Genomic DNA, 20,623 nt, shown 5'->3' on the forward strand with positions numbered 1-20,623 from the left:
TAATTCACAATAAAAATTATTTTAAAGACAGTGCACCTTCATGAGGAAGATGCAACTGACAAAAATAAACGGGAAAAGTGACATGAAAAATTAAATGGATAAAGAGCATCTCATTTGGAAGGCATCACTACCTATCAGAACACAAATCTATTCTTTTTAAATGTGCGACCTGCCTGCAAAAAGTTTTCTGAACCTCTGTGTATCCAAGAAATCTCTTCTCATGCATTTACATTACGATTTAAAGAAAAATCTTCTCTGTCTACAAAACTGTTACTCTTTTACAATTAAGGTGGCATTACATACATGCTAACACCACCAGTTAAGATGGGAGTCTCCTGCTTTTCAAAGCCAAAAATAGCTTTATTTTAACTTTCACGTCAGTTTACCGTTGTTTTAACCTTTCTAGTTAGTGAATATACATAGATAGATAATATACTGAGGTAATTTAATTGTTTTTAACATTAGTTTCTATAATTCCTATGATTCTCTAGATCACATGAAGACATTTTTAATTCCTTACTTCCATTGATTTCTAAGGAGTGTGTTGTAGTGCCAATGGTTGCACATGTCATGTGGAACACCTCAACTTTCAGCTACAAACTGACACCAAGACAACTATAAAAGGTACCTTTGTATACAGATCTCCAGGACCCTGACCTGCCTTTCTGCAATGCATTCCCTAACCACATCGCCCCTCTAGCCATCATCTCCAACAATTGCATCCTACTCAGTGACCTCAATTTCCACATCGATGACCCCAGCAACACCAACTTCACCACTCTTCTGGAAAACATGACCAACATTGGCCTCACTCAACTGGTCACCGAACCCACGCTCAAAGCTGGACACAAACTCAACCCCATCTTTACCTCCAGCAACAAAGTCAAATTCAATCACATCACAGAACTCACCTTGCCTGACCACACCATAGTTCACTTCACCATCTCCGTTGTTCAACATACTGTCACCATGCACTACAACCCCTTCCACCACAACTGAGGCAAGTTAACAGAGACACAGCGGACCCGGGCCCTCAGCACTTCCCAACCGGAAGCCTTGTCAGACCTAGAACAGGCCATCCCTAACTTTTCCACCGGTATAGCCATTGAAAGTGAACTTCCTCAAACTCAACTCTGGCAAAACAGAAGTCCTATTATTTGGTAGAAACACAGCTATCTGGGACCACAGCTGGTGGCTATCTGAACTTGGACCCACCCCTACACGTGCAGACCACTCATGCAACCTTGCCATCATCCTTGACAGTGAAGCAACCATGAAGCAACAAATCAACGCAGTCGCCTCCTCCTACTTTGACACCCTCCACATGCTACACAAGTTCTTCAGATAGATGCCAGTCAACTCCAGGAACGCAGTCATCCAAGCCCTTGTCACCAGCCACCTTGACTACTTTAACACACTTTATTCCGGCATCTCCACCCAACTGCTCAAAAGACTCCAGACCAGGCAGAACGCAGCAGCCCAACTCATCCTGGACCTCATGCTGGACCTCCTCTACTTTCCCCCACCTCAGAGACCTCCACTGCCTCCCAATCCAGAAGGAATGCCAGTTCAATATCCTGACGCTCACTTACAAGGCCCTACATGACCTACATCAATCACCGACTGAACTTCCATCAACCTGCCAGACACCTGTGCTCCTCCTCGCTAACCGTGCTATCCCACCCCCGAATCTGTTGCAGCCACAGCGGTGGCCGCTCCTTCTCCTACATTGCCACTATGGCCTGGAACAATTTGCCCCTCCACCTCTGCACAGCACCCTCTGTAACGGACTTCAGGAACAAAGTCAAGACCTGGCCCTTCGGGTGAGACCTCGCACCCCAGCACTCAGGTACCCCCAGGGGTGATATTACAGTGCTCTACAAATGATTGATTGATTGATTCATTCATGTGTGGTGCTTGATGTACTCCAAGACTGGGCTGGAGTACATTATGGGCCTGATTCTAACTTTGGAGGACGGTGTTAAACCGTCCCAAAAGTGGCGGATATACCACCTACCGTATTACGAGTTCCATAGGATATAATGGACTCATAATACGGTAGGTGGTATATCCGCCACTTTTGGGACGGTTTAACACCGTCCTCCAAAGTTAGAATCAGGCCCTATATCTGTTTTGACATCTTTAGGGCTATAGTAACTTCATAAGAGTATTTTATGAACTGTAATTGTTTATCTTTTGTGGGCGTATGTTTTTCTTAGCATGTTCCGCCCAAGCTCCTTCATAAATTGCCTTAATCCCTTAAGTGTAGGAGTAAGTATTCCCCATTTTCCAGTCACTCTTGCTCTCTTGTCCCACCACATGAACTGCCAAATGCAGTGGAGATCTCAGCCCACAAAAGATAGGATTTCTCTGGCCGAAATTTTGTTAATTGCATTTTGTATTGAGTGAGTCCTTATTAGTGTAGGACTTACTACAAAAGACCGTTTGCCAGTTGGGCCCTTTGAATATAAATTTACACACTTTTCAAATCCTGAAGACCTTTCTTTTATTTCTGTTAGGGCTAGTGTCTTTTTTCATGTGTCTATTTATTCTGTAAGGTATGTTTCAATTTCTTTGAGTGTTCAAAATGTCAACACCCTTAAGCTGACCCCAACAAATACACACATCCTCTAGAGACCACCCAAGCTCCCTCCTCTAAGTAGGACGTTCTTCCTGACTTTTGCCTTAAAATAATTAAGCTATAAAGAGACTGTACCGTGTTGTAATGTCATGGGCAGTGGAGGCTAATGGCATTTGAAAACGGTGGGGTGTAAATGTTGGGTATGACTTTTTTGTAGTGAACAAGCCAAGCAAGCTTAATGAACAAACGGGTTTGGGGGTTGGGGTCCTCCTCCCGAGAAAATCTAGAAAAAAGATTGACAAATGGTGCATTTTAAAGCAAATTTTAATAAAGAATTTAAGAAAGTAAGAAAGAAAGTTTATAAAGCATTGGTGAACGAGCAGTCACCTTAAAAACTGTTAGAATACAAGTTTGACATTATAACACTTACTATTAACAAAGACTAGGTACCAAATCTCACGTACAGCACTCAAATCCATCCCTACCTTGTGACAAAAGTGTGGGATCGCTGTATCTGTGAATGATGGACGTCTGATCTCGCACAGGGGTGCAGTCGCTAATAGTGCCACTGGCCTACATCAGGTACCACCATAGGCTACAATCGCACAGAAAGGCTTAAGAAAGGTTAGACCATGTATCTCATTGCAGAAAATTAATTTCCTGTCTGTCTTCCAATTCATAGTTTAGAGTGAGGTAAAGCAGTCAGCCTGGGAGAGGCAGCCCAGGCTTAAATGCATTGATTTATTTAGAGATACAATCGTATCTATAAATAAATAAATCTAGTTGATATTCTTGATATTCTCTAATGGAGAAACTACCCCTGGTCATTGGGAAAAGGATTTCAGCCATTTATTTACATCCAAATCTGTTTTTCAGTTTTAATAGAGGAGCGAAACAGTACAAAAAAGTCTCACCTAAATCCATCAGCCAGTGAGTAACAATAGGGAAGAAGGTAGGCATTAGAAGGGTAGTCAACGAGGAAAGGTTATAAGATAAGGTGGGGAGTAAGTTACCTATCAAGCTGAGTGGGTAGCTTTTGAGAACAGAGCGATGTGTGACACTTTTTGGTGACTGAACATAGGTGCCATAGCAGCACTCTATAGAGATAATCAGGGGTTGGGTCTACAGGTGTAAGGTGGAGGATGCGTAGATAAGCCAGGCATGTTAATTCTAGGAATTCCTGTGATAGAAACTTCAAACCAGGCCCCCATGTCTTGTAGAATTATGGCAATGTTTATTCTGTTGAAGCCGTTAACTTCTCATGCTAAGGAGATCCCAGATTTTGTATAGCCAATCTAAATGAGTGGGTATGTTGGCAGTACCTCAGTGTGACAGCAAGACCTGTTTAGCAGTGCATAACGCTAGAGTGGTGGCTCGCCCTCATGTGGATTTCAAAGGTTAAGTTAAGGCATATAGAAGGCCCAGTAAGATATAGCTCAGAAATTGAGGAAGTTCACTGTTGTACTTTTGGTCAACGGTATCGAGGACCTCGGCCCAATAATATTGAAGCTTCTGGCACCACCAGAGAAGGTGTGCCAGGGTTCCTTCCTGGCCATAGCCCTGCCAGCAATGTGCATCCCGTCACTGTTCCATCAAGCTGTTGGTGAGGCATGTAGTACCAATAATGGACCACTATTAGGAGTGTTTCTCCACAAAAAGTTCTATGTGCTGAGGAGTGAACTCATCTGTGAATGTCTGATCATTCTTTAGTGGTGAAGGGGCCTTCACATTCTGTATCTCAACTAAGCTGTGCTGAGGATTTGACATGGGCCTGTGGTGCACTGAGAAAGGGAGAAATATCAGAGATAAGGTGCTTATCAATGTTTCTGGTGAGATAATAGAGGACAACTAGCATGAGGGCGGATGGAGGGTTGAGGGACCGAGTGATGTATAGCTAGGTACTGACAGTGAATTGTGGATGGAAGCTTGTAGTGGTGTTGGATCTGAGGAAAGTTTAATAGCCTTGTGTCATCAAAGAAATCACTTATTCTTTTGCAGTTAGCCTGTTGCCATTGTATATAACTAGTACCCTGGAATACTGGGGGAAATACTGGGTTGCCATTGATTGGTGAGAGTGGGGAAATTTGAGTGGATAGCTTTTTCAGGATCTGTACTTTTCCAGGCTCCCCTAGTACCTCTAATAATCAGTGAATTGCATAACCCTGGTGGTCTATGGAGTTTAGGCAGTCAGGGCACCTTCCAGATACTTACCTGCCTGATTAATGAAACACCAATGTTTCTCTGTGAATGTTCTAGTCTATTCTACTATGTACCCAAGTTGTGCGGCTTGGTAATGTTGTGTGATATGAGGAATCCCTATACTGCTTTCTTCCAGGGTTAAGTAGGTCTTTTTTTTGGCTATGCATGCTTTTTTACCAGATGTGGTCTTCAATAAGATGTTGTAATTTGTTCAACACATGCCGGGGTGGCACAGGTAATGTCTGCATAACATACAGAATTTTAGGCAATAGTGTCATCTTGATCGCTGCAATGCGTCCAAGCCAAGAAAGCGCATAGGCTCTCCAAGACTAGAGATCTGATTGTGCGTTCGTCAGAAGGGTGCCATAGTTGCTATCCCCTGTTTGAACCGTTGTGGAGTGGATTCAGAGTCCTATGAATACTATTCCCTGCCTGGCCCATAAAAGGGGAAACAGCGCTTAAGGATAAGTTTGTCATGTTTAGTATCTGTGATTTCTGGAGGTTAACTTTAAACCCATATGCATTTTCGGAAGCCTCCAGTTCCTCCATGAGTGGAGGCAAGGACTTGAGAGGATGCATCAGAGCTATCATAATGTCATTTGCATAGAGAGCTATCTTATGTTTCCTCCTTCACATGGGGATTCCTGTAATTATGGAATTTCTACAAATACGCTCCGCATAGGTTTACATATACAGCATGAAGTGCAATGGGGACAAGGGGCAGCCCTGCCAAGTACCATGGGCAGTGTCAAAGAGGGGAGGACGTCAAACCATTAACCTAAACTGCTACCTTGGACTCTCTGTAGCTATACCAAAACCAGCATCTGAACTGTTCACCAAAGCCCCCCTTCTGGAACAGCGTGAACAGGTAGGGCCAATGTACCTGGTCAAACGGTTTCTCTGTATCTGCTGACCATAACAGTGCTGGAACCCTGGAATGTTGGGTCTTGCCTAAAAGATGGCATAAGCCTTTCACTTTGTCGCTACAGCTTCTCTCTGAGAATAAACCCAGCTTGGTCTGCATCAACAAGGCCTAGCATATAAGGTGCCAGCCGGTTCACCAAGGTGGTGGTTAAAAAACTTGGTGTCCACATTTAGTAAAGAAATCGGCTGGTATGAGGAACAATGCACAGGGTCCTTACCGAGTTTAGGCAGTACTGTTATGGTGGTGAGCTTCATGGTGTCTCTGAGGAAGCCCATGGTGGTAAATTAATCATATAGTCAGGTGAGTATAGGGGCCACAGAGTTGGTGAAAAGGTTTTAAAACTCAGAGGTATAGCCGTCCTTATCCCTGGGCTTTGCCGGAATTCAAGGGGGAAATCACTGTCAACAACTCATCTATGTGAATGCTCTGTTCCAATTGTAAGGCATCTTGTGGTGTTAGGTGCTATAGTGTGGCCTGTGCTAAAGATGAGCTGGCATCTTCCTCCCCAAGTCCTCAGGGGAGTAGAAAGTGGTGTACAATTGCTCTAAAGAGTAGGCAATGTGTTCATCTTGGAAGAGGCACTCTCCTTAAAGCTGGCGAAGTTCAATTATCCATTGTAAAACAGCTTGGGCCCACAAACAATGTGCCCTGCTTTAATACCCATGCATAATGCTTCTGTTTTGTGCGTAAGAGGGCATATTCTACTTTATCCATGCCTAGAGGCTTAAGCTGTTTAAGTGCTGCAGTAAGTTGGTGGCGTATTTTTTGTGAGCCCGTTTGTTTGTGTTCCACTACTATCTCTTTCACCCGCGTCTCGAGTGTGGCCCTCTGTAAGGAAATGCCTCCTTGGCATGGTTACCCCCTGACTTTTTGCCTTTGCTGATGCTATGTTTTGAATTGAAAGTGTGCTGAGGCCTGCTAACCAGGCCCCAGCACCAGTGTTCTTTCCCTAACCTGTACTTTTGTTTTACACAATTGGCACACCCTGGCATCCAGGTAAGTCCCTTGTAACTGGTACCCCTGGTACCAAGGGCCCTGATGCCAGGGAAGGTCTCTAAGGACTGCAGCATATATTATGCCACCCTGGGGACCCCTCACTCAGCACAGACACACTGATTGCCAGCTTGTGTGTGCTGGTGAGGACAAAACAAGTAAGTCGACATGGCACTCCCCTCAGGGTGCCATGCCAACCTCACACTGCCTATGCAGTATAGATAAGTCAACCCTCTAGCAGGCCTCACAGCCCTAAGGCAGGGTGCACTATACCATAGGTGAGGGCACCAGTGCATGAGCACTGTGCCCCTACAGTGTCTAAGCAAAACCTTAGACATTGTAAGTGCAGGGTGGCCATAAGTGTATATGGTCTGGGAGTCTGTCAAACACGAACTCCACAGCACCATAATGGCTACACTGAAAACTGGGAAGTTTGGTATCAAACGTCTCAGCACAATAAATGCACACTGATTCCAGTGTGCATTTTATTGTAAAATACACCCCAGAGGGCACCTTAGAGGTGCCCCCTGAAACCTTAACCAACAACCCGTGTAGGCTGACTGGTTTTAGCAGCCTGCCACACTCGAGACATGTTGCTGGCCACATGGGGAGAGTGCCTTTGTCACTCTGTGGCCAGTAACAAAGCCTGCACTGGGTGGAGATGCTACCACCTCCCCCAGGCAGGAGCTGTAACACCTGGCGGTGAGCCTCAAAGGCTCACCCCCTTTGTTCCAGCACCGCAGGGCACTCCAGCTAGTGGAGTTGCCCGCCCCCTCCGGCCACGGCCCCACTTTTGGCGGCAAGACTGGAGGAAATAATGAGAATAACAAGGAGGAGTCACTGGCCAGTCAGGACAGCCCCTAAGGTGCCCTGAGCTGAAGTGACTCTAACTTTTAGAAATCCTCCATCTTGCAGATGGAGGATTCCCCCAATAGAGATAGGAATGTGACCCCCTCCCCTTGGGAGGAGGCACAAAGAGAGTTTACCCACCCTCAGGGCTAGTAGCCATTGGCTACTAACCCTCCAGACCTAAACACGCCCTTAAATTTAGTATTTAAAGGCTTCCCTGAACCTAAGAATTTAGATTCCTGCAACTTACAGAAGAAGAGGACTGCTGAGCTGAAAAACCCTGCAGAGAAGAAGAAGACACCAACTGCTTTGGCCCCAGTCCTACCGGCCTGTCTCCCTCCTTCGAAAGAAAACTTCTCCAGCAACGCTTTCCCCAGGACCAGTGACCTCTGAATCCTCAGAGGACTGCCCTGCTTCCAAGAGACCAAGAAACTCCCGAGAACAGCGGCCCTGTTCAGCAAAGACTGCAACTTTGTATCCAGAGGAGCAGATTTAAAGACCCCTGCAATCCCCGCAAGAAGCGTGAGACTTGCAACACTGCACCCGGCGACCCCGACTCGACTGGTGGAGAAACAACACCTCAGGGAGGACCCTCCGGCGACTCCGAGACTGTGAGTAACCAAAGTTGTCCCCCCTGAGCCCCCACAGCGACGCCTGCAGAGGGAATCCTGAGGCTCCCCCTGACCGCGACTGCCTGACTCTGAAATCCCGACGCCTGGAAAAGACCATGCACCCGCAGCCCCCAGGACCTGAAGGATCGGAACTCCAGTTCAGGAGTGACCCCCAGGAGGCCCTCTCCCTTGCCCAGGTGGTGGCTACCCCGAGGAGCCCCCCCTTGCCTGCCTGCACCGCTGAAGAGACCCCTTGGTCTCCTATTGAAATCCATAGGAAACCCGACGCTTGTTTACACACTGCACCCGGCTGCCCCCGCACTGCTGAGGGTGTACTTTCTGTGTGGACTTGTGTCCCCCCCGGTGCCCTACAAAACCCCCCTGGTCTGCCCTCCGAAGACGCGGGTACTTACCTGCTGGCAGACTGGAACCGGGGCACCCCCTTCTCTCCATTGAAGCCTATGCGTTTTGGGCACCACTTTGAACTCTGCACCTGACCTGCCCTGAGCTGCTGGTGTGGTGACTTTGGGGTTGCTCTGAACCCCCAACGATGGGCTACCTTGGACCCCAATTTGAACCCCGTAGGTGGTTTACTTACCTGCAAGAACTAACATTACTTTACCTCCCCCAGGAACTGTGAAAATTGCAGTGTCCACTTTTAAAACAGCTAAATGTGTTTTATGTAAAAAGTATATATGCTATTGTGATTATTCAAAGTTCCTAGAGTACTTACCTGCAATACCTTTCAAATGAGATATTACATGTAGAATTTGAACCTGTGGTTCTTAAAATAAACTAAGAAAATATATTTTTCTATACAAAAACCTTGGAATTGTCTCTGAGTGTGTGTTCCTCATTTATTGCCTGTGTGTATGTACAACAAATGCTTAACACTACTCCTTTGATAAGCCTACTGCTCGACCACACTACCACAAAATAGAGCATTGGTATTATCTCTTTTTGCCACTATCTTACCTCTAAGGGGAACCCTTGGACTCTGTGCATGCTATTCCTTACTTTGAAATAGCACATGCAGAGCCAACTTCCTACATTGGTGGCAGCAGTGGGATACAAGACTTTGCATTTGCTGGACTACTCAGCCAATACCTGATCACATGACAAATTCCAGAAATTGTCATTAGAAATTGATTTTTGCAATTTGAACTATTTTTCTACATTTTTTAAAGTCCTGCTAGGGCCTTGTGTTAGTCCCTGTTAGCATTTCTTTTAGAGTTTAAAAGTTTTGTGAAAGTTTGAATTAGAACCTATAACTAGTTTTAGATTCTTAAAAAGTATTCCAACTTTTAGAAGCATAATGTCTAGTACAGATATGAATGTGGTGGAACTCGACACCACCCCTTACCTCCATCTTAAGATGAGGGAGCTAAGGTCACTCTGTAAAATAAAGAAAATAGCAATGGGCCCTAGACCTTCCAAACTACAGCTCCAGGAGCTTTTGGCAGAGTTTAAAAAGGCCAACCCCTCTGAGGATGGCATCACAGAGGATGAAGATAGTGACTTGGAGGACAATTCCCACCTACCAGTCCTAACTAGGGAGAACAGGGCCTCTCAAGCCCTGTCTCCAAACATAATAGTCAGAGATGCTGTTTCCCTCACAGGAGGGACCAACCTCTCTGAAATCACTGAGGATAATCCCAGTGAAGAGGACATCCAGTTAGCCAGGATGGCCAAAAGATTGGCTTTGGAAAGACAGATCCTAGCCATAGAAAGGGAAAGACAAGAGATGGGCCTAGGACCCATCAATGGTGGCAGCAGCATAACTAGGGTCAGAGATTCTCCTGACATGTTAAAAATCCCTAAAGGGATTGTGACTAAATATGAAGATGGTGATGACATCACCAAATGGTTCACAGCTTTTGAGAGGGCTTGTGTAACCAGAAAAGTGAACAAATCTCACTGGGGTGCTCTCCTTTGGGAAATGTTCACTGGAAAGTGTAGGGATAGACTCCTCACACTCTCTGGAAAAGATGCAGAATCTTATGACCTCATGAAGGGAACCCTGATTGAGGGCTTTGGATTCTCCACTGAGGAGTATAGGATTAGATTCAGGGGGGCTCAAAAATCCTCGAGCCAGACCTGGGTTGATTTTGTAGACTACTCAGTGAAAACACTGGATGGTTGGATTCAAGGCAGTGGTGTAAATGATTATGATGGGCTGTACAATTTATTTGTGAAAGAACATCTGTTAAGTAATTGTTTCAATGACAAACTGCATCAGCATCTGGTAGACCTAGGACCAATTTCTCCCCAAGAATTGGGAAAGAAGGCGGACCATTGGGTCAAGACTAGGGTGACCAAGACTTCCACAGGGGGTGACCAAAAGAAAGGGGTCACAAGGCCTCCACAGGGGAAAGGTGTTGAGACATCCAAAAACAAAAATAGTAAAGAGTCTTCTACAGGCCCCCAAAAACCTGCACAGGAGGGTGGGCCCAGAGCTTCTTCACAAACCAATTTTGGGTACAAGGGTTTTTTGATAAGCCTACTGCTCGACCACACTACCACAAAATAGAGCATTAGTATTATCTCTTTTTGCCACTATCTTACCTCTAAGGGGAACCCTTGGACTCTGTGCATGCTATTCCTTACTTTGAAATAGCACATGCAGAGCCAACTTCCTACACCCTCTTTTTCTGTCTATCTCTGTTTAGGCACGCTGCCAGGACAATTAACCAGCTGCAAAGTACAGCTTTCAGTGTATCCCATAGGAGTGAAATGGGTGTGTCTGGGTTATCATAGGTGTTCAGAAAGTCACTAATTGCTCCTGCTTCACATGTTCAGAGCCTTTGGTTAGGACACCAGGTATGGTATTGGGGGGGTGAGGCCTGGGAGACTTAAGGTGATGTTAAGCGGGACATGGAGTGCTGCTGCTCCTATGTCAGTTGTGGTGGTGGATGCCAAAAGCCTGGGGGTGCAAGGTATAGGTCTAACTTTGCACAAGTATGGTGATCAGCCGAGAAGAAGGTATAGTCCTTCTCTGCAGGGTGGCAGCCATACGTCTGTAAGCCCATAAGTGGTCATTTGCATCAGACCCTGGAAAGATAATGGACCTGTTTGTCCCATTCAGTGTACAGACCTATCCAGTCCTGCATCAGGGACCAAATAAAAATCCCCCTTAATTAGAACATCTGTGTTTATAGTGGCCATCACCCGCCCCAGTCCATCAGGTGATCGTTTGGAGCATATAAGGTGGCTAGCATGAATATGTATTTCTGTATGGTAATTCAAAGTGATAAAAGTCTACCAGGGACTTCAGCCTGCATCTGAACCACCCTGCAAAGAAAATGGGAGGCCAAGAGTACAGCTGCCCCTGCCCTTTTCCCTGCGCAGAGGAGAAATATTAGTGATTGAACCATTGGGATCCCAAGCGCTTCCTGTCTTCCTTAAGGAGGTGTGTCTCCTGGATGAGACAAATATCACACCTGGACTCCAGTAACATAGATAGGAATACCAAGCATTTTGCAGATGCTTGGAGACCCTGATCATTATAGCTAATTATGTGGATCATTGAACACCTGGTGTAAGAGTGCGGGTGAGGAGTCCAGACAAGATGCTGCCAGAGGAAGTCGGACTAGCGCGCTGCACCCAGATAGTGTATGTAGGCCATGTTGCTTCTTAGGTGGTAGATTGGTAAAGGGAAAAAGAAGAGAAGAAAAATGATATAAAGATCAATAAAAAACAACAGAAACAAAGTGGTCTCTCCAGAAACCAACATTGAACAGTCGATTGGAGTCCATGTCGTAGCAGCCAAGGTGGGTCGTTCATCAATCTACAGAACAGGGTGCTCCACCGTTGACGCATATCAACCCTGCACAGTGGAAATGTGTCCCAAACAAGCTGCAAACCGCCACAGGGGAGTGGACATCTTCACAAGTGTCAAGAGAAGGGCTAGGGGCTATTGTGCTTGAGCTACAGTAATGACATTAGCTAATCACTTTCAGGATCGGAGGCATTATCTTGATGTTGAAGTTGGCGGAGGAGGGCTGTTGTTTCATTTCAGCTCTCCAGGTTAGTGGGCTTGGCTGATTTTGCCGTATTCTTTCATATGGATTATCTGTAGCTTGGTGATGAGTGTGAGGGACTCTGTGGGGGTGTACTAGATGACTCTGCTCCCTGATGGACAGCGACAGGCTTCCTCCAAGATGTGCACACTGCAAGTTTTACTGTCCCATACAAAGGTAAGGCAGAATGGGTGCCCCCAACAGTAGCAGATTCCTTTCTCTTGTAGGAATTCTATGATGGGTTGCAGCAGACTATGACATTGCAAACTGATAGGAAAAAGGTGTTCATACAACCAGAATTTGGTGTCCCTCGAAGTCTATGGCATTGCTGTCTCGTATGGCAGACATGATGTTTTTTTTCTGCCTCTAGTAGTGCAAGCAGGTTAGGATGTCTTGAGGCTGACCAGGAGATTTAGCAGGACGTCCCTCTTTGTGGGTTCGCTCAAGCACGATGTCCTGAGGTGCGAGCTCCAAAACAACATAATCTTCCAGGCCTCCAGCAGCAGCCTGCAGCAGGACCCCCTTAATGCTTATATTAGCCCTCTGAGACCTGTTTTCAAGGTCTTTTACCTGGTAGCACAGCTGAGCTTTTTTATCTTGCAACTCCAACAGTTCACGCAATGGCATCCAGTTCTTCTCCATGTGCATCACTGGTTTGTTAATGGTTGGTAACCCGGTGTCCCATGTCATTCACTTCTCTCATGAGACCCCTAATATCTGCAGCTATGTCCTGCTTAAGGGTAGCGATATCGGCCTGCAAAGCACCAAAGAGGGTCTCCAGGAAGGCACGAGTAACTGGTTCGGTTCCACCAGCCATCTCAGAGCCATTACTGTCAGCCACAGATGATGCTGAGCGGGAAGTCCCGCTATGCTGATCTGTTTTTTTGCTTGTGGGCTTGGCGAGGAGGACCTTGATGGAGGCATCTTTCTTATGATTGCTCAGACCTGCCATGTTCACCCTTCCGCCAGTACCTACCGTTCCCAGTACCTACTGTTTTACGCAACTTGAACTGGAGGGGGCTGACAGATGCTGTTCATTAGTTAGCCGAACCGCCACCAGGTCCACCTCAAGAAGAAAGTGTCTTTGTAGTCACAGTGCACCAAGAAGCTAGTCTCCCGGCCAACCAAACCGATCGCAGCTGGTGAGATATCCAAGATCGAACAATTATGTCATGCTATCCTTGGGGAGTCGAAACCAACAGCCAGTCAGCTCTCCGCTGCCAAAGTTTACCACAGCAATCTCTCAACCTTGAAATAGGCTCCCAGTGCCCCCACCCTGGGAGAGGGCAGGCGTGCAGCATGAAAATAGAGTCTGAGGTAGCGTGGGGGCACGCGTTGTGTAGCACCATGCTGCCAGGGTGGAAAATCAGGGGTGTCCCAAGCTCACCTGTCATGGGTGATTTTGGTTGATCACTCCTCAATAGTCCCTGGAGGGTCTGCCCATAGTGCAGGAACACCACGCAGCAGGCAGTAGCACAGCCCGGGCCTTTCTGCTGTTCAGCTCTGAGCGGCCACCATTTTGAGAGCAGGCATGCCACGGAGCATGGTCCTGTAGTGCAGAAACACTGTGCCGCAGGCAGTGGTGCAGCCCACGCCTTTTCTGCTGTTCAGATCCGAGCAGCCACCATTTTGAGAGCAGGCATGCCACGAAGCACGGTGACTGATGTGTGATATCCGGGCGCAGGGATCGCCATGCTATCAGGAAAGCATGCCTCCTCAATCCTGCATGTCTCAGAAGGCTGTGCTGGTGCTATTCGGCATGGTGGGCTGGCTCCCGAACTCTGTTAGAAGCAGTAAGACAAATAGCAAAGCTCTGCAAGGTCATTACCGCCCGGGCGCCATCTTGGACATGCCCCACTCAGCTGTTTATTTAAATAATCCTTGTACTCTGGATTCCTTATGCCAGTCTTCTGTTTAAATCAGGAGTTCTTTTATGTGAGTTGGGATAATGCAAATGCGTAAGAACTGTACCTAGGAAGGGAGATGTGAGGTATTGCGCATTATCTAGTTAACTTATCTTAGGACATAGAAGGGGCGCACACATATGTCAAAGTTGGGCTCTATCAATGAAACATAACATAACACGTGAGAGGAAGCACAAGCTGCTAATAACAAAGCCTAATTTAAGAAAATGTCTCCATAGATTAATACCACATTTCGTGCTGCTGAATGGTCACATAAGATAAAACTTAAAAATTGGTTAGATTGTCCCACTAATATGAACCAGATTGCATTACACAACCTTATCATATGTCCTTGGATTTTGGTTAAACATCAAGAGAATGGTCTCTAGAAATGTAATTGGAGAAGTGAAAGTATGGATTTCATTTCACAGGAACTAGGGGCGTAGAGCTACTGACATTACCTGCCTTCTATCACTCTGGAAAGTTCACCATTGTAACGTCAGATTTAGTTTCACTTCCTTAAGGAATTCAAACGTGAACAAAATGGAGTGATTAGAATGGAAGTTAGATCAACTGAAACAAAACCTACAACACTACACAATGAATCAAACATGCAAAAAAAATAAACTACAACATGACGACAAAACGAAAACACAGCATAACATACCCTTGCTATAATTTACTAACAAAACAACCACAACATATAGGGCCTCATTCCAATCCTGGCGGTCTATGACCGCCAGGGTGGAGGGCCACGGAAGCACAGCCAACAGGCTGGCGGTTCTTCAGTGCCCATTCAGAAAAGGGGATCCGGCGGTTTCCCGCCGGATTACCCCTGGCTGGGCTGAATCTCCATGGCGGCGCTTACCGCCAGGAACAGGATGGCGGGAACGGGTGTCGTGGGGCCCCTGGCATGGGCAGTGCAGGGGCCCCCTAACAGGGCCCCACCATGATTTTCACTGTCTGCTTAGCAGACAGTGAAAATCGCGACGGGTGCAATTGCACCCGTCGCACCCCTGCAACACCGCCGGCTCCATTCGGAGCCGGCCTCTGTGTTGCAGGGCCTTTCCCGCTGGGCCGGCGGGTGCTCCCTTGGCGGGCGCCCGCCGGCCCAGCGGGAAAGTCAGAATGGCCTCCGCGGTCTTCTGACCGCGGAGCGGCCATGTGGCAGTTCCCGCCAGGCGGGCGGCTTCCGCCGCCCGCCTGGGTCAGAATGACCCCCATAGTGCCTAACAGCACCAAAGCATACAAAATACCAATAGCAAACGAATACAAAAGTACAACAATACAGCAATAAAAAAAAAGATAAAAACACAACACAATACTATGGGAAACCAATACCTAACAGCAATTAAAGCAACGGTGTTATCTTTGTGTTGTTGTACTATTTTCTGTTGTATTTTCTACTGTAGATGTGATGTGTTGTTTTGTGTTCCTGAATTTTATTTTCTTGGTGTTGTGTGTTGTTATTGTGTGTGTTGTTGCATAGCTTTGTGTTTCTGGTGCACTGGTGCTGTGTTATATTGTTTGTTGTGTTGTTGTCATAGTAGCACTGTATGTATATGGCATATCTATAGTGTGAACCTTGTGTTTTTTATATTTCTTAGTCTGCAGTCTGATGGTATCCTGTCTACATGTGTAAATAAATCACCAGAGATGGTGAACTTGCCTGCATGATATGCAAGGGTGCTCTGTAAATGATGCTACTGGTTTAGAAGACTTTGCAGCCTGAAAAGTGGAGCTAATGGAGTTCCATCCAGGGAGTGTTGATATGATCACATCTCTTTAGGTCCTGGTTGAGATGTGCTGTGGCATGCAGGATGCCCCTCGGGTGTCATTGTGGACTCTTCAACTGCAGTTCTGAAGCTGCTTTCTGGAAGAAACAGTTTGACATTTTGAGAAGAGAGAGCTGGTACCAGGGTGTATATGTTTTTTGGCAATGTGCTCCTTGATGGGAAGGTAGGTGTTTTTGTTGGATTCAAGCTGTTAGGCATTAATTGAGAGTTGAGGTTCAAAGCCAGGTCTGTACTGTATCTTGTTTGTTGTTCTTGGCAATTCATAGGAATTCCTTCTTGGTTGAGTTGAGTTTCAGGTAGAAGCTGGCTATCCAGGTTTTGAAGATGTGCAGGCAGTGTTTGAGGCATTGGATGTCTGAAGCAGAGGAGTCTTTTCTGTAGAGTAGTGTATCATCTTCATAATGGTGAACCTTGATGCTGTTATTAATGAGTAGAGCATCAAGCAGGTCCATGTTAAGGTTGAAGATGACAGGAGACAGTATAGAACCCTGGGGGACTCCACAGGCAAGAAGGATTTTTTTGTGACCTGGATGTTTCTTTGTGAGCAAGCTGGTGTCTGTTGGAAATGTAGAAGTAAAACCAGTGTAGGACATTGCTGGTGACTCCCACTCTTGACTTGTGTTGCATATGGGAGTCGGAAGGTCTACTGTTTCAAAGGCAGCGGAGAGATCCAGCAATATCAGGAGGGATCTGAGGCCATCTTCATCTGTGGTCAATAGGGCATCATTTGTCATTTGTAAGATGGTGGTCTCCATGCTGCAGGGTGACCTGAAGCGAGAATATTAGTCATGCAGACGATGGTTAGCATTGATGTGATTTGAACGTAGACTGCTTTTTCACTGATTTTGCCAATGAAAATTAGGTGAGTGATGGGCAGTAGTTGGCAAGGCCGTCAGTGTTGAGTGTAGGCTTCTTTAGGAGGTGGAGGATTTAAGCAGTTGACTGCTTCTGGAAAGATGCCTTGAGTAAAGGAGGCATTGACAAAGGGGTAAGATAGCACTCTCAGAGAGTGATTTGATGAAGCACAATGGTAAGACATCATTTTCAAAACAATTTTCTTTCAAGACTTGAGTATGTCAGCCAGATCGCAGAGAATTCTGCAGGAAAGGGGCTGTATGAGAGAGATGAAGGAGGCGTGTTAACTTCAATCTGACATATCTTCTATATATTTTTTTACTGAAGAATAGGAATTGCACTTCTCGGTGGATTGAGGGATGGGGGAGTTGGTAGTGGGTTGATGCAGTGCATGGTTGTCTTGCACAGAGTTATGCTTTTGCTGGGGGCTTCACTGATGGTGATGTTAAAGTACTTTAATTTGGCTGATGTGATGAAAAGCAAGAGCTGCATGAAGGACCATCAGTATCAAGTGGTCCTTGGGAATTCTGTTTTCCTTCCATTTTCTTCACTGCCTACGAAGGATTTGCTTTGCCCCTGCAGGTTGTAATTGAGGCATAGACTTTCACATAGCTTTACAAAAAATTTAATAGAAGGGTGCTGGTATTGGCTGTGGAGTAGATGAGTTGAGAAATTATTTTAAGTATTAGTTTGTCTATGGAGAAGTCTTTGAAAGATCTGAAGGTTAAGTCTTCTCTCTTGTGTTGACTTTGGTTTGTTCGTAGTACGATGAGCAGGGAGATAGGGCAAGCAGAGTGGTCAGTCCAGTCAAAGTGTATGAATGGTTTACATTGGATTGTCGGTAATGTTGAAAAGACAAGATAAAGCATGTGGCCTTTGGAGTGTGTTGGTTGTATGACATGATGTACCATGTTGAGTGTCCTTATTCTGCCTGGGAGGCCTGTAGATGAGATGAAGGTTGGGGGTCTTTGTTGCAGGGAGAGTGAAATGGCATGCCAGCAGCTCCATGGAGTTGAGAGACACAACATTGTGGAGGACAGCGAGGCCTCTTCCCCTCTTATCTGCATGAGCCACATGATAGACCCTGTAGGATGAGTGCAGATGTGGGGGTGAATGTTTCTGTGATGAAGAGGGCATCAAGCTTGTGCTTGGTGATGAAATCTGTGATATCCGGTGCATGGAGTACTGCAGAGTGAGCATTAATGAGCATGAACTGAGATGTGAGTTCTTTAGTTTGAGGATGTGTAGTAGGTTATTGGGATGTGTGTGGGGTTGGGTCTATTTGTTGTGTGACCGTTATGCAAGTGTCTGGGCTGTCTACATCTCAGTGATTATGGGGACATGCAGTATGCAATGCTAGGTGAGGAACTTGATTACAGTCTTACCTTGTAGGTTCTGGCCGGAGACCCTTTCAGTCCATAATAGGCAGATACAGGCAATGTTTTCTCTTTGTTTGCACTTTGAAGGGGATGCCCAGGCGATGGGACTCCCAAAAGAGTTCACTTAGGGAGTGAAAAGGAGTGAAGTGATGTCACTTCCTGTGCAGCTAGATGATGGGGGATGCAGATATGCCACTTTCTCTGTAGATGGACGATGTGAAATGAGATGTTCTTCCCTGGCTTCTTCTTTTAAAGACGTTTTTGGTGGGAAATCGTCATTGTCTTATTGATATTGTATTGTATTGTGTTTGTGTAGTTGAGATGTGTTCTGTTGTGGTAGTCTTATATTCTGTGTTTGTTATGCTCTGCTGTATTTTTGCTGTGGTATTATTGTGCTACTATGTTGTTACCTTTGGTTTGTGCTGTAATCTAATTTTGTGCTGCCTTGTATTGTATTTATGATTCCTGTTGTTAGATTGGTTTGTCTTTTGTCATGTATTGTGGTGTTTATTGGCTGTGTTACAGTTTGTTGTGCTTGTGTTGGTGGTGTGCTGTGTTGTTATTTCCACAGTTGTGTCATTTTTGTTTTTGTATTATGGTATCTTGTGTTGCTCTATGGTTGTATTATTATTGCTTTGGTTTTGTGTTGTGCTGCGTTCCTTTTTTTGGTGTTTTTTCATGTTATGTTGCTGTGTTATATTTTTTTTATTATGATATGATTATGTTCTGTTGTGGAGTGCAGTTCCTTCATAGACTTTAACAAATGCCGCTGCATTTTCAATATAAAGAAGCACATTCTATTTGATCCCAGTGAAAACTGCCATTTACTACAGCCAAGCCGTGTAACATCCTGCAGCTCCAACAACTCTACCAGGGTGTTTACAGTGTTGAAACCAGGGACATCTTAAGGATTTTGCTGGCCCTCGGCCAAACATGTTTCGGGGGCCCTGCTTTGAAGAGCTTTGAACTTTTGATCCAATTTGTGCTCTTTCATGCCTTATTAGGTCAGGTCACTCGTCCAATTTCTAATTGTATTTACAATTAATGATAAGAGCTAGTGAGGTGTGTTTCAACACTGCAGCAGTTTATTATTATTACTGCAAATAATCTTTCTGACACCCTCCAATTTCTCAAATGTGAGGGCTTGTTTTGATCTAAAAGTGTTTTATGGATGCTATATGAAACATAAACAACATTTCTCTGCAAAATGTCGGTAATAGACTCACACATCACCCAACATTAAAAATTTATGAAAGCAAAGCACTATTTAAGGCAATCTGATTAAGAATTACTCAAGGTCATCAGGGCAAGCCTCTGTGCAGAACAGAGCTGGTTCTATGGTGGGGGCTAAAAGGCTCGGGCCCTGGGCCAGAGCCCACTCTGCCCACGCCTTAAAACGACTCTGGTTTAAACCCGTATGTATCAATTAAACAATTCACATTTTGTGCCTTAAAATTACACTTCTCAAGCTCTCTTCTCTCTCGTAGCTGGAGCAGTTCAAAAAGGACAATGAAGATACTGGCTTTGGATCTGCCACCCGGGCACTGGAGCAGGCGCTGGAAAAGACCAAAGCGAACATCAAATGGGTGCAGGAGAACAGTGAACCTGTGCGGCAGTGGTTTGAAGCCAACCTTTAAAGGACTACCGTCATCTCTGCTTTTCACATCTGCTGCTACGGTGATTCTTGGCGACTGGAGGGGAAAGGAGAGGTGTTGACGGGAACTGCAAAGCACACGTCTGGAGCCGACTCTTTGGTGGGGCTACAACTCTCTGTAATAGTCGTTTCCTTGATCCATGTATGAAAATGTTGACCACGCGCTAGAAATCGCAAATTGGGCGGTTCTATCACGAAAACCATAGGGGGAACGTTTTTACAGTAGATAGATCATCGTGTAGGAAAACGTGGAAGGCAGGCGGTCCGACCCTCACACAAACTGCTTTGGAAAGATAACGCCATTATTGCCATCAGAAAGCAGCTGAACAGAAAGTAAACCTTTTACAAGAATATACCTCAACAGTTTCCCATATTATTCATGTGCAGCGTGCATTATTTAAACTCATTACTTACGTTTCTTTCAAATTAAGTAGACCTTTTACAGAAATATGTGTATGTTTGATACCTTCTTCAGTATTACATTTTAGAACATATCACCTTTACCAGCGGACGGCCACCCTAATGCAACATAAATGAATGAGCCAACCTACCTTATGTCTCTGATTGTTATCTTCATTTACGCGGTTTTTACACCAAAGTGTTTCTCTTTAGCTCCTTTTATTGCACGAAATGCAGTGGTATAAAACTCATATTTCAAATTGAACCTTGAAATATGGGAAAATTCAATGGTTACCTCTGAATTTAAGATAGCATTATTGTAATGGCTTCCCCCAAAAGCACTCTCCACAGCTTTACCATTGAATGGGCTACTAGAAATATGAAGAATGGAAGATCTAATTATGCAACAAGGTTTTCTAAATTATGCAACATATTCTCTGGCAGTATTCATTTCATCCA

General features: G+C 45.4%; 1 protein-coding gene across 2 annotated transcripts in view; it reads left to right on the forward strand.

The window, feature by feature from the left end:
* LOC138284178 (aminopeptidase Ey-like) overlaps window positions 1–20,315 on the forward strand; it is a 534,815-nt gene extending 514,500 nt beyond the window's left edge. For both annotated transcript variants that reach the window (XM_069222674.1, XM_069222675.1), the window contains exon 21: window positions 19,599–20,315. In XM_069222674.1, coding sequence (XP_069078775.1) covers window positions 19,599–19,748 — 150 coding nt within the window. In that variant the 3' untranslated portion in view covers window positions 19,749–20,315. The remainder of the gene's footprint in view (window positions 1–19,598) is intronic.
* Window positions 20,316–20,623: the final 308 nt, after the last annotated feature.

This window comes from Pleurodeles waltl, chromosome 3_1, assembly GCF_031143425.1.
Source record: "Pleurodeles waltl isolate 20211129_DDA chromosome 3_1, aPleWal1.hap1.20221129, whole genome shotgun sequence".
NCBI classification, from domain to species: domain Eukaryota; kingdom Metazoa; phylum Chordata; class Amphibia; order Caudata; family Salamandridae; genus Pleurodeles; species Pleurodeles waltl.